Raw genomic sequence first — 14,600 nt, 5'->3', positions numbered from 1 at the left:
CAGATAAAAGAACAATGGACTCAGGAGTTATCTTGCTTGAAATTACAGAATTCCTGAGCAGAAGAGCTGGAACTATATTATAGGTTTATGGGGGAAATGCTTTAGAAGCTAGAGTGTGATGCTTCTGTTAACTACAGAAAAATAATTCTCCTTTCAGACTTCTTCACCACCAAAACCAAGGAAGGATATGATATGAGGCGAGTGGACATAACTCCTTTAGAACAAAGGAAATTAACTTTTGATACACATGCATTGGTCCTGGACTTGGAAGCTCATGGTGAGAAACGTGGATCCCTCTTGAAAGGAGAATGTTAACAACACTCATAATAGATTACCTAATCAAGACAATATCACTGTTATCAACCATTACAAGTCATTATTTAAATATAAAACCTGTCCATAAGTAGAGTATTTTAGTCATGAAAATGGTATAACTTAAAAGAATATTTACTGAAAAGAGAAATGCTCAAGATATGTTCAGTGAAAACAGCATTGTATAAGATTACGTGTACAGAATGATTCCAATTATGTACAAAAAACAACCATTGTTTCTAGGCTGATACTAAGTTCATGTGGAAGTACAAGCACAACAGAAAAAAAGAAAAACAAATTTTTATTTTCTATTAAAAATTAGAAAAAATCAAAGAACAGTCACAAAAAATTACCAGATATCAAAACAGTTACTTAAAGTATGTGATACTATAGAAATAGAAGAGCTGACTTAAAGGAATAAAGTGGCATTCAGAAACGAGTGTGTGCACATATATGAATATATATATCATTGTAAGGTGTGTGTGTATATATATATCTTAGAAAGCAATAAAAAAGGCATTACAAATTAGGGAAAGGAAGGACTTTAATAAATGAGTTATGATAAATGACTGGCTATTGGAATAAATTTCTTTACTGAAAATAAATTCTAGATTGATTAAAAGCTAAATGTAAAAGAAAAAAGAAAACCGTAAAAAATATTACAGAAATATTTTTAGACTTTAATAGAGTAAGGAAGCAAGACAGACTGAAAGGCAATGAAAGTAAAGACATGTGACCACAGAAATATTTAAATCTGTGTATCAAAGGATATCTATAAGGTTAAAAATGTTAGCAACATATGTGACAATGAGCCTGTTGCTTTAATATACAAAGAATTCATATGAATCAATAAGAAAAGTTAAGCAGTTTTATAGAAAAATGGACAGAGGCCATAAATAGCTCACAGAAAAATAAATATATGTAAAGATGTGCTGTGGTGCTTAGTCGCTCAGTCGTGTTTGACTCTGCAGCCCTATGAACTGTATAGCCCACCAGGCTCCTCTGTCCATGGGGATTCTCCAGGCAAGAATACTGGAGTGGGTTGCCATGCCCTCCTCCAGGGAATCTTCCCCACCCAGGGATCGAACCCAGGTCTCCTTCATTGCAGGCAAATTCTTTACTGTCTGAGCCTCCCAGGAAACCCAGAAGAATACTGGAGTGGGTAGCCTATCCCTTCTCCAGGAGATCTCTACCCAGGGATCGAACCCAGGTCTCTTACATTATAGGTGGATTCTTTACCAGCTGAACTATCAGGGAAGCCCATGTGTAAAGATATTTAAATGCAAGTTTTAAGTATAAAAAATAACAACGCAATACCATTTTTATACCAATTATATACTTAAAAAAAAAGACCAGTAATACCAATGTTGATGTAGATATGGGGAAATGGATCAGTGGAATTAAAATTGGAGAGTGCTTTTAGAGAGTAACTTAGTATAATCTGTTGGTTTTTAATTATAACCTTTTTGTTTTTTCAAAAGGCTTCAGTTGACCCTTGAACAACACAGAGGTTAGGGACACCGACTGCCTGCGCAGTTGAAAATCTGCCTGTAACTTTATAGTGGCCCTCTGTCCACAATTCCTCATCCATGGGTTCAACCAACCACAGATTGCTTGGTATATTCGTATTTACTATTGAGAAAAATCTGCATCTACATAGACCTGAGTGAGTGAGTGAAGTCGCTCAGTCGTGTCTGACCCTTTGCGACCCCATGAACTGTAGACCACCAGGCTTCTCCATCCATGGGATTCTCCAGACAAGAATACTGAAGTGGGGTGCTAGTTCCTTTTCCAGGGAATCTTCCTGACCCAGAGATCGAACCCAGGTCTCCCATATTGCAGGCAGACGCTTTAACTCTGAGCCACCAGGGAAGCCTTAAGTGGACCTAGTCAGTTCAAATCCATGTTGTTCAAGAGTCAACTTTATGAAAATTTAAATGATGGAAGTCTATTTTGAGATGGATGTGCACTTTTTAAAAAATATAAATACCTATTTGCTGTTTATAGGATTTGACAAAGCACAAGCAGAAACAATTGTATCAGCATTAACCACTTTATCAAATGTCAGCCTCGATACTATCTATAAGGAGATGGTCACTCAAGCTCAGCAGGTAAGATTTTCATTTTTATCACTTCTGATAGTCTCATTAAGATAATCTTTTTCATAACCCACCTTCCGTACACACCTGCATCTTCCTTATTGTTCTCTCTAAAGGGACCAGAATCCTTTAGTAAAGTCAGTATCCAGAGAGATTGAGGAGTTAGAATGGTCATCACAAAATTACGGTAACACACAGAATGAAATTGTCAGATCTTTCATTGTGTAAGATAATTATTTTATTTGAGACATGAGATGGTGGTAGACGGTTAGTGAAAAAAGGCTTTCCCCATAGAAAGCCCACCACAGTAGAGGAGCTGACCACTTGACTGCAGTCGTGTGTGTGTGCTGGCTAATTTTCACAAACTTGGAAAGCTACTTACAAGGCTGGGAAGTGTGAGTCACTTAGTCGTGTCCGACTCTTTGCGACCCCATGGACTGTACCCTCCAGGCTCCTCTGTCCATGGAATTCTCCAGGCAAGAATACTGAAGTGGGTAGCCGTACTACTTCTCCAGGGGATCTTCCCGGCCCAGAGATGGGACCCAGGTCTCCTGCATTGCAGGAGAAGCCCTGCATGGCTGGGAAGGACTTCATGTATCACCTGGCTTAAGATGCTTTCCCACTCTGTTGTTTTCCTGTATTTCTTTGCATTGATCACTTAGGAAAGGATCTTTTTTCTCTCTCCTTACTATTCGTTATTATATTCATACAGAATGAGTATATTTATTCTGTAATAAAATGTTTATTAAAGATTAAAACAAAAATAATAATATAGTTAATGCCTTAGAAGTGCTTCATAATCATATTTTGGGGGAACAAGACTGACAGCCCCTTGAAGCCACTTCTGTATGACTTCTGAGGTAATTCTCCTTAATATTTCTTTTTTTTTTTTAAGTATTTATTTATTTAGCTGTGTCAAGTCTTAGTTGCAGTGCACTGGCTCAGTAGTTGTGGCACACGGGCTTAGCTGCCCTAAGGCATGTGAGATCTTAGTTCCCTGACCAGGGATCAAACCCACATCCCCCCAACACTGCAGGGCAGATTCTCAACCACTGGACTACCAGGGAGGTGCCCCTCATTCATATTTCAAGCATAACTGCATAAAAGATGACGGTTAAGGATTGTATTACAGTCAGGGATGTCAACTGTACATAATAAAAAATACTTTTAATTTTATATAGGAATAATATTTAAAGCAAAACTTCCTGCACATCAGAACATTCATTGGAGTCACACTGTCCTGCTTCAGCCATTAGGCCTCTGTCTTATTACATGTATTGAGTGCTGCTGCTGCTGCTAAGTCGCTTCAGTCATGTCCAACTCTTCGCGACCCCATGGACTGCAGCCTACCAGGCTCCTCTGTCCATGGGATTTTCCAGGCAAGAGTACTGGAGTGGGTTGCCATTGCCTTCTCTGTTATTGAGCGCTAGCTGTGCTCCAAATACTACTGTGAACGTTTTATGTGCATTTTCTCATTTAATCCTGAAAACAGTGCTATAAGGTATAGGTAGTTATTTCCATTATGCCAAAGAGGAGTTCAAAGTCATTAATAAATAACTTGCCCAGAGTCTCAGAGTAAATGACAGTATTTGGATTCAAACCCAGGCAGTCTGACTCCAGAACTCACATTTTTAACTTCCACTCTGTGTGACTGCCATCTGAGGGCTGTTTTTGGAGATGATGTGTGCATTCCAGACCCTTGGAAGTCATTTCTTAGTTATGTATCTGGAACTCTTATAGCCCCTGTTTTCTAAAAGTCAGTTTTGAAATAGCCTTTCTCCCTGAATTGGTCAGCAGAGGACTATGACCCCAACAGTGCACCCCGGCCATAGACTATGACAGAGTGGGAGTTCCATGAGTGATCTTGTTTGGGTTTTTTTTTGTTTTATGAACCATGTTATAGAGATTCTTCAAGGCTATACTCTTATCTGCTTTTTGATAAAGAGGGATAAAAGATGAATCAGCAAACTACATGATTTTGAGAAGTTTAGTGGTAAAAGTTAGATTTTCTTTGTAAGCCTGCTTTATATCATTTATACAGGGACTTCCCTGGTGGTTCAATGGTTAGGACTCTCTGCTTCCACTGAAGGGGGCACAGGTTCGATCCCTGGTTGGGGAACTAAGATCTCACATGTTGCACAGCCAAAAAATAATCATTTGTACAAAAATATCCCTTGCTAGCAGGCCCACTTTTCCTTTCAAAAATTCTTTGTATTGCCAAATATAGGAAAGATACTCAGGAATTTAAACAAAACTAATTATGTTATGCTGACAAGGGCTAATTTAAACCATACTTCTATTTTATTACCTGACTTCTAACTCTTATCTAGTATCCTAGAAATTTCCAATGGTAGAAAACCCTTCAGAGTTAAAGCAATGAAAGATAAAAACTTTCCCATATAGATATTTTTTAAATAAATGAGATTATTTGTTGAAGAACTCATAGAGGTTAAGTAAGCAATTTACTGGGATTCTTTCATGGAAAAGACCTAGACATTAGTTTCTCTTCACTGGGAAATCCTTCTCCTCCTTTAATCTCCTGTTTTTTGTTTGGATATCTCAGATATATAGGTTTCATATGCTTAAATTTTTTTTTACTTAGCCAAGCAACATTATACCTTGTAAAAAGATAATTTTGTGTGTGTGTGTGTGGCAGAGTTTTATTAAAGTATAAAAAGAGACAGAAAGCTTCTGACACAGACATTAGAAGGGGGACAGAGAGCGCCCCACTACAGTTTTTTAAGTTTCATGAAGTTCCATGTAAGGGGATGGTATTATATAGACCACTAGATGACTTTACGGAGAAGGCAATGGTACCCCACTCCAGTACTCTTGCTTAGAAAATCCCGTGGACGGAGGAGCCTGGTAGGCTGCAGTCCATGGGGTCGCTGAGGGTCGGACACGACTGAGTGACTTCACTTTCACTTTTCACTTTCATGCATTGGAGAAGGAAATGGCAACCCATTCCAGTGTTCTTGCCTGGAGAATCCCAGGGACGAGCCTGGTGGGCTGCTGTCTATGGGGTCGCACGCACGGACACGACTGAAGTGATTTAGCAGCAGCAGATGACTTTAATTTTGCATTTCAGGAAATAACAGTACAACAGCTAATGGCTCATTTGGACTCCATCAGGAAAGACATGGTCATCCTAGAGAAAAGTGAATTTGCAAATCTGCGAGCAGAGAACCAGGTGATACAAGTCTCAATTTATTAATAATAAAATACTGATATCACAAGTATTCTGCTTGGTGAATAGGACCCAAAAACAGTTTCATGTGGTTATTAAATAAGTTTTAGGTAAAAGTCTACTACGTGTTCAACCATACCTAATCTTCCTATGTATAAGTCAGTGTTTTGCATACTTAAAGAATTGTTAAAAAAAAAAAAGAGTTGTATTTTATATGGGTCACATAAAGGAGGAAATCTTTGAGGTATTTTATAAATTTCTAGTGTGGTTTAGAATAATGTTTTCAGAGCTGAGAGTAATATGGCTTGGAGGAGGAGGGTTCTTTAATTGTTTTTGTCACTTAAAAGAAAAATGCTTGTGTAATTCAGTCAGAACTTTGTTATCCACTAGCCTAAAATATTAGAATATCAACCTACTTTTTATTAAAGCAGACTACAGTAGGTCACTCTTTATCTGCATTTTTGCTTTCCACAGTTGTACTTATGTGTAGTCAACACAATCTGAAAACATTAAGTAGAAAATTCCAGAAATAAACAGTTCATATGTTTTAAATTGCACACTATTCCGAGTAGGAGAATGTCTTTCACCACCCTGCTGCATCCCCACAGGACATGAATCATCTCTCTGTCCAGAGTATTCACACTGTGTATGCTACCCACCAGTTAACATAAGAAAAAAACAGTACGCACATAGCTTTCAGTACTAGTCAGGGTTTCAGGCTTCCACTGGGGGTCTTGGGACATATTCCCACATGGACTGGGGGGACTTCTATATTAAAACATAAAAACATTTTCTAATGTTCATATTATTTTCTGAATAAGATGAACTATGTTTTTTTTCTTTATTTATAATCAAATTTTATATTAGAAATCCATAGATTGTCCAATTTTTGCTTTTGCAGGGTTTCAGATTTTTTTTGGTAAATCATATGGACTTTTGGTTTAACACCAATTGTGTGTGATCTTTCTTTATACCTAGAAAATGAAAATTGAATTAGAACAAGTTAAACAACAACTGATAGTAAGTGAAACTTTTTTACCCCACTTCGGAATATGTAGTCAGATATTCATGACAAGATCACTTTTTAAATATTTTTATTTTCTTTTACAGAATGAAACTAGTCGAATCAGAGCAGATAACAAACTGGATATCAACCTAGAAAGGAGCAGAGTAACAGATATGGTAATGTGCTTTTAAATGTACTTTTTCGGTCACTTATTCCTTTTAAATTCATTTTTAGTTTTTTTTTTTTTTTTTTCTCTAACCTCCTGATAAGTCATATCCTTTAGTTTACAGATCAAGAAAAGAAACTTATGGAAGCAACCACAGAATTTACCAGAAATGTAAGCTACTGGGTAACAGTTCCTCTGTTTTCCTACCGCTGTCATGCTGCCCTCACGCGTGTCACTCTGTAGCTGCCCTCATGCATGTCAGTCTGTATGTCAGGACTTGAACAAGCTGGCCCTATACAGCCTGTCATTTCCTCATAGCTGCTACTATAGGTACCAGTACTTTGGGGGAAGCTGCCGCTAGGTGGGTGGTAGTCCTGGAGCTGTGACTTCTGAGTCAGAATCAAGCTTTCCAGGTAGCACTTTTTTTCAACTATTTTTATATGGAAGAGAACTATTTTTTCAAAAAGACCAGGGAGTCATAGTATTTAAGTGCTAGATTCAAGTAGTTCTCTCACATTATTTTTTAAGTAAATATTTATTGAGTGCTTATTATATGTTAGATCCTACTTTACTTACTATTTATTTAGTTATTGTATCAGCCTCTGGTTGAGGCAGGCACTCTTTCTCCCATTTTACCAGTTCGGAAAGTGAAGCCTTGGGAAGTAAAGGTCACAGAGCTAGTAAGTGGTAGAGCCAGGACGTGAACATGGATTCTAAACTCCATACTCATAAATACTGTTTGTCTCTCAGTAATCCTAAACTGTAATCATTACTTAATCTCTATGGCTGAATAAAACCTAGCTTTCTGACTCAGCCTGGTCTTTTCCTTTTTTAAAAGTTATAAGCCACTTGGTCTACATTCTAACATGAGAGACATCATTCTTGATTATAATTCAGTAGAAGTACAGGTACCATTTGCCTTTCCAAGTAGCCTGTTCCCTTCTCTAACTTCTTGGCCAGGTAAAGGAGATGAAATCAAATTCTCTCACAGCTAATTTCTGAGCTCTAAGTATCACCTTCTCTTCCTACCCTTTATTAGCCTCTGTGCACGAAACATTCAGCATTAACTCAATAGGCATATCTACCATGGTCTTTAATATTGGTGTCGGTTTATCATAAATCTGGTTGGTTTTTCCTTTTGTAAAAGATACAGTTTTAACTATGATATCTTAAGGACTTTATACCCATAAAGTGATAGTTCTGTGACTAACATTTTTGCTTCTTAGTTTATCCTTGTATATTTAGGTCTCAAATTCAGGCATACCTTAGAGACACTCCAAGTCCAGTTCCAGACACAGCAATAAAGCAAATATTGTAATAAAGGGAGGCACAGCAATTTTTCAGTTTCCCAGTTCTTATAAATTTACATTTACAGTATACTGTATTTATTAAGTATGCAATAATAGCATGTCTCAATAAACAATATCCATACCTTAATTAAAAAATAACAGTCACTAAAAAGATGTTAACCAGTTATCTTCTGAGCCATTACCGAGTAGTAATCTTTTTGCCATTACCGAGTAGTAATCTTTTTGCAATAATAACATCAAAAGTCACTGATCACAAATCAAAATAAATATAGTAATAACGAAAATGTTTGAAGTATTGTGAAAATTACCAAAATGTGACACAGAGACATGAAGTGAGCAAATGCTTAGGAAAAACAGTGCTGATAAACCTACCTGACTCAAAGTTGCCACAAACCTTCAATTTGTTTTTTTAAAAAATGCAGATTTTGCAAAATGCAGTAAAATAAGGTATGCCTGTAACTTCCTATGAGGTTTTTAGCAGAATGTGCCCAGAATGTGATAATCCTGCTGCTGCTAAGTCGCTTCAGTCGTGTCTGACTCTGTGCAACCCCAGAGACGGCAGCCCACCAGGGTCCCCCATCACTGGGATTCTCCAGGCAAGAACACTGGAGTGGGTTGCCATTTCCTCCTCCAGTGCATGAAAGTGAAAAGTGAAAGTGAAGTCGCTTAGTCGTGTCCGACTCTTTGCGACCCCATGGACTGCAGCCTACCAGGCTCCTCTGTCCATGGAATTTTCCAGGCAAGAGTACTGGAATGGGGTGCCATCGCCTTCTCTGCTGTGATAATCCTAGTAGTCTCCAAATATCAAAGTAGAAGGAATAGTTTTTGTCAGTTTATAATGTTCATGTAGTTTTTATATCACCATGCTTTTAAGCTATTTCCCCACTTAAAACTTTTGTAACACAAAATTAGCCCCTACATGAGGGTTTCTAAAGTCAACATTTCTGTCCATGATACATAGAGACAAAATCTAATTATCTTATTCTTAATTACTACAGGATACCAAAACCAGAGGAATTATTTCAGAGATTGGTAACAAAATTGACACTGAAATTGCTTCTTTAAAAACCCTGATGGAATCCAACAAGCTTGAGACAATTCGTTATCTTGCAGGTAAGACTGTGTTGTCAGAGAAAGGAATTACTATCATTTGGTTTTCAGACCTATTAGCTCCTACCTCCCAAGGTAGCCATGTGACACAAAAGGAGGAGCTGTAACAGATTTATTGTTTGGTCCCCTGCAGTACTTGGAAAACGTAAGTTTAATAGGCAGCTCTGCATCCTCTGAATAGGAAAAAGTGTACAGAAATCAAAGATACACATAAACACCCATACAAAATTATACAAAGATTAAACTAGGTATTCCACAATGAAAAAAAATGAATATTTTTTAGGTACAAATCACCAAAATAGATACAGGCTATTAAACACCACGGAGAAGGCAATGGCATCCCACTCCAGTACTCTTGCCTGGGAAGTCCCATGGACGGAGGAGCCTGGTGGGCTGCAGTCCATGGGGTCGCTGAGTCAGACAGGACTGAACGACTTCACTTTCACTTTTCACTTTCATGCATTGGAGAAGGAAATGGCAACCCACTCCAGTGTTCTTGCCTGGAGAATCCCAGGGGCGGGGGAGCTTGGTGGGCTGCCGTCTATGGGGTCGCACAGAGTCGGACACGACTGAAGCAACTTAGCAGCAGCAGCATTAAACACCACAGCAACAAAGGGGTACAAATTACCTCCATTCTTGAATCCAGCTGAGGAAGCAGGGATACTGCCCAGAATGAGTCTGTCACATACTGAGTCACAACCTTGTGACCTGACCGGTTTATAGAGCCCCAAGGAGTTAGGGAGAATGCCCTCGAATAGTATTTTTCTTTTTTCTAAAAAGTAATATATTTTCATCCTAAATTGGTCATATAATTCAAAAGCAATATAGTAAAAATGAAAGCCTTCTCCTCCCCATATGTATTTACTATTAGTAGTATATATCTTTCCTAGGTTTTTCCTTCTGTATGTGAACAGTATAGATTTTAAAAATAGTAATTAGATGATACTCTACAGGCTACAACTTTTAAAAATTTAACCAAATGTCTTGAATATCTTTCCATATGAATATATATCTTTTTACTAGAAATCATAGTATTGTATAATATGAAAATATCATAATTTACCTAAATATCTATTTACAGACATTCTGCTCTGAAGTTTTCATTATTAAAAATAATATTGCACCAAATAGCCATATACATGTGTGAATAGATACACATACACACATTTACATCCTGTGCCTTCATGCTAGAATTTCTATATAAATTAATTGCTTATGCACATCTAAAAATTGGGATCAAAAAGATATACACATTTAAGATTTTATGTTATTGTCCAAAATAAAATAGCTGCTTTATAGCATCAGTGATTTTTCTGGGCGGGCACTCATTATGTTGGAGCAACAGCAGGAGTAAAGATGAAGCCCCCAGCCCCCTACTGACGGTCACCTCCACACCCCCTTCCTCTCAACTTGAATGACTTAGTTTCTGCCTTTTTCAAATATTGGGCTTCTGCTGAAGATCCATTTGAAGAAATGGATTCTAAGGCTAAAATGAGTTTCAAAAACCATAGCAAAAGTCTCTGGAACCAGAGATCTGTTCAGTAGTAATGCTCAGGGGAAATTCCAGATCAGCCCAGTTTGGAGTGATCATTCCCACTTTGAAAACAGATCTCAAAGCACCCCATTAGAAAGAGCTTCTGTTCCACTCGGCTTCTTCTGGTGTATCCACCTACAGATCAGTGTCGTGGTTAGTCTGAGCACGGTGATGGTCTCCAGAAAGCTTTTCATTCAGTAGTGGACATACACGAGGCAGACTAGCAGACTTAGTGGCAGTGGGAAAAGAAATTAGCAAGTCTGTTTAGAAAGTTAGAAGATTTCCTATGTTCCTTTTTTCACTGAGGATTTACAACTACTTGTTCTGAGGGCACTGCTCTTCTTTTTAAGCAACAGCGTCTACTTTAGAGTCAGGTACACACAGCCTGGAGTCCTGCTTCCACGGCTTGCTCACAGTACAGCTCTGAGCTTGTTGCCTCATCTATTCGATGGGAATACCATCACCAACTTCATAGGGTTTTAATTATGGCTAAATAAGGTAATATATGGAATTCTTCAGCACACTACCTGGAACATGGTAAATAGCAGCAGGATCAAATGAGAGAATGTGTAATTGACCAGTGACAACAAGGCAAGAAATTCTTTAAGTGTTACTCTTTCTCCTCAAATGTCCAGCTTCCCACTGTGACTTAGACCTAATCCCATTTCTTAAAATTAGGGAACTCTTGTCATTAACCAAGTTTTAATAGTGTGATCAAATGGGATAATATATAATTAATTTACACATTAAAAATAGGATAGCTTTACTAAGAATGGCTGTTTCTTATGTCTTTAATATTGAAGTTTGCTTTTCATCTCAGAGTCTCTAAAATCATGGCTGTTTAAACAAACTAAAAACCTAGGGAGTCCAAAAGCCTCACCCAGATTCACCACCTTGAGGAAAACAGAAAGGTTTTCTCTTTAGAGTGATGTAACACAGACAACAGGTGGTATATGAACTATTTTAAAAGTCTGATGCCTTTTCTGCCTTTTCTTCTACCTCACTGAGTTGTTTTTGAAGGGTTTTCATTAAAAATTCATTTTTTATTAATTTTTAATTATGAAATCACTTTAAATGTACTTTTAAGACAATTAAATTTGTCTTATGGATATGTGGATGTCTGTTCTTCTGTCTTAATGACATAATTTTTAATGTCAGCAAGAAAAGTTTTTCACTTAAAAATTATATCTAAAATTAATTTGTAATTATTTAAAGTAGTATTGTTAATGTAATAATAATGACATGAAACACTGTTTATAGCTTCTAATGGATGTACCATCTATACTTTTAAATTATTGTCATCCTTATGTAAAATATAGGAAGCTTCTAAGAAGAATTGGTATTAATCATGCCCTAATGGATATCCTTTATTGTTAGGTTTTTCATCCCCTAGAAAATTAAGCTAAGGTAGAAAACTGGCTGGATTTCCTGATTTTTTTTTTTTTTTTTTTTGCTTTCAACTTAAATTGAAAATGACATCATTCTGTTTATCTCTGCAGGATAATCTCAAATGCATGACCTATAACATAGCTGCTTCTTTTCACAGCCTCAGTGTTTACTTGCCTGGCAATAGCATTGGGATTTTATCGACTCTGGAAATAACAGTGGAATTGCTGTAGCTATGCATGCTCCTACTCCAGTGCTTTGACTCTTGGAACACTGCCTGGATGGATTTACTCTGAACATTCAGTAGGAACTGAATACACGATTATTTAAAGTACATAGACTAAAAGGAAATATTTTAGAACGGAAAGGTATATTTTGTCTTTGTTTTTCATGTATGTCTTTATTATGTTGAAAGAGGCCATTCCAGACTTGATTGATTGGAGATAGGGCTTTTGTCTTTATGCTTTTGATAGCTCATAGAAACTGAACTAGTTTTTTTGTATGTTTACTTGAACTGTAAATCATACAGGATTTCTTTCGTATCTGTTGCAAATCTGAAAACTATTCCCGAGCCCACACGCTTGTTACTGTATTCATATAAAATATATACAATAACAAAGTTGTTTGGATTTTAAAAGCAACTTATCATATGGCTAGAGTTAGGTTTTTGGTAATGAACTAAAACAGTAAATTTTAAAACAATATGTGCCCTAGTTCAAGTATATGACACTCAGTATGAAATCCATAGAGTTGTTAATTTCTAATTCACAAAACCCGGTTTATCCTTGCTTCTTGGGAACCCATCTTAAATTTACTACATAAAACAAAGCTTTTTAAAATCCAGCACATGTCTACTGGCACGTAATCCCTACTGTCAAGAAAATCATGGGGAATTTTATATTTTTGTTTTGCCATTACTGGGTCTATTTTCTTTGATAATGGCGTCTATTAATAGGATATATATTTCAAGAAAGTACAAAATACCATTTCATCTCAGACCGTCAGTTTTAGCCAGATCAAGAAGCCAAGGCCAAGAAGTGCTAACTATTTCAAGGTTTCATAATGCCTTGGCAAAACTTTAAAGTTTGATGATCCATTAGTTACTCAAAATGACCTCCATCATTTGTTTAGTTATAAATAGGGAATCTAAATTGTAGAGCAGTCAAAAGACTAGCCCATATATATGGTCTAGTGAGTGAGAATCAGACACTTTCCAACTAAATTTGTTTCAAAGATCTAACAGCTGACTTGTTTGTAAAACAAAACTTTCTGTACACATTATTTTGTATTCTGATTTAAAATATCTCAGAATGCACTTGACTAAGAAAATTCTTAACACATTATAAATTGTATGTAAATAAGTAAAGATCATATTGCAATAAATTCTACAGTACATTTACTCACTCAAATAAGAATGCCTGCTGTGGACATGCTGGTCCCCACATGCAGAGCTTCCCATGGAACTGAGGATCTCAGTTGAAGATAGACAGTAAACAGGTAAATTATTCATTTGCACAATTTAAAATACGCTAAAATTTTAAGAGGGACTATGTCTTCCCTCCATGTGAAGGAAGCTCCAATAGCATAACACTGGAACCACTCAGCTGTCCTGCCACAGGTGGTTCAGTGAGATTAAAGGAGAAGCAGGCCCTGGTAGCCCAGCCACTTCTCCCCACTCCTGTCTGGGACCAGCCTTTCTACACACAGCGCTCATTCCATTCTGCTCCTGTGGGATCAAGCCCTGGTGATTAGTTCAGAGCACAGGTACTCAGCAAGCCACCAGCGTGCAAGCCACTGGAGCTGCAGCTGTGGAGTCCACGAGTGGCCCAGAGGCCCCCAGGCGCACGCACGCACACGGTTCTAGTTGACAAGTCCACCAGAGCAGGAGCCTGCCGGAGTGCATCCCAGCACTGCAGCGGGACGGCCAGCCGTCAGCGCAGCCTGCAGCCCCACCTGCACGTGTGCACAAGCAGTCGTGGCCTGGACCCTGCTCCAGACCCGCTGGGCTGTCCCTGCGCAGCCAGACTGAGTCCCCTCCTCAGGTCTTGGCTGAAGCCCAGGTTTTCGCACCCAGATGCCACGCACGCCAGCAGGTATGCGTCTTGGGCTGGAAGTGTGGGGACGTGGCCAGGACCTTCCGTGTTGGTCCCTCTGTGCCCTTCAGCTCCGTGGACCAACTCCACCCCGCCCTCCAGCCCCTGAGGTGTCCTACCTGTCCTGGCCAGCCTGCCAGCCCCGCAGGAGGCTCCTGCCTCGCAGGCATTCTTCCACAGCACGTGCCCAGGCGTGCAGGTCCCGTCCCGATTCCTCTTCTCCCTTTCCCTTCATCCTCCCAGTTATGTGGGGATTGGAGCTTTGGTTCTATGAGATCTGCAAGCATTTGTAGGTATTCTGTGAGAACTGTTCCACGTGTTGATGCATTTTTTGATGTATTTGTGGGAGGAAGTGAGCTCCATGATCCTGTCCTTCAAGCCATTCTGAACTGGAGTC

At 38.3% G+C, this 14,600-nt stretch overlaps 2 protein-coding genes across 11 annotated transcripts in view; one reads left to right on the top strand and one right to left on the bottom strand.

Annotated features, from left to right (window-relative positions):
* Positions 1–12,953, top strand: part of CCDC90B (coiled-coil domain containing 90B) — a 26,384-nt gene extending 13,431 nt beyond the window's left edge. The window contains exons 2-9 of one of the 3 annotated variants that reach the window (XM_027532428.1): positions 158–277; positions 2,320–2,423; positions 5,500–5,601; positions 6,577–6,618; positions 6,709–6,780; positions 6,888–6,941; positions 9,079–9,193; positions 12,271–12,953. In XM_027532428.1, the coding sequence (XP_027388229.1) occupies positions 158–277; positions 2,320–2,423; positions 5,500–5,601; positions 6,577–6,618; positions 6,709–6,780; positions 6,888–6,941; positions 9,079–9,193; positions 12,271–12,326 (665 nt within the window). In that variant the 3' untranslated portion in view covers positions 12,327–12,953. The remainder of the gene's footprint in view (positions 1–157; positions 278–2,319; positions 2,424–5,499; positions 5,602–6,576; positions 6,619–6,708; positions 6,781–6,887; positions 6,942–9,078; positions 9,194–12,270) is intronic. The other 2 variants (XM_027532427.1, XM_027532429.1) reach the window with 2 other exon arrangements.
* The window catches only part of ANKRD42 (ankyrin repeat domain 42), a 62,742-nt gene continuing 60,663 nt past the window's right edge, over positions 12,522–14,600 (bottom strand). For 7 of the 8 annotated variants that reach the window (XM_027532420.1, XM_027532416.1, XM_027532417.1 and 4 more), the window contains one exon: positions 12,522–14,600. In XM_027532420.1, the coding sequence (XP_027388221.1) occupies positions 14,447–14,600 (154 nt within the window). In that variant the 3' untranslated portion in view covers positions 12,522–14,446. The other variant, XM_027532418.1, reaches the window with a different exon arrangement.

This window comes from Bos indicus x Bos taurus, chromosome 29 (assembly GCF_003369695.1).
Source record: "Bos indicus x Bos taurus breed Angus x Brahman F1 hybrid chromosome 29, Bos_hybrid_MaternalHap_v2.0, whole genome shotgun sequence".
In the NCBI taxonomy this organism is placed as follows: domain Eukaryota; kingdom Metazoa; phylum Chordata; class Mammalia; order Artiodactyla; family Bovidae; genus Bos; species Bos indicus x Bos taurus.
Note: the sequence above shows the minus strand (reverse complement) of the source record. Positions and strands in the feature narration are given on the sequence as shown.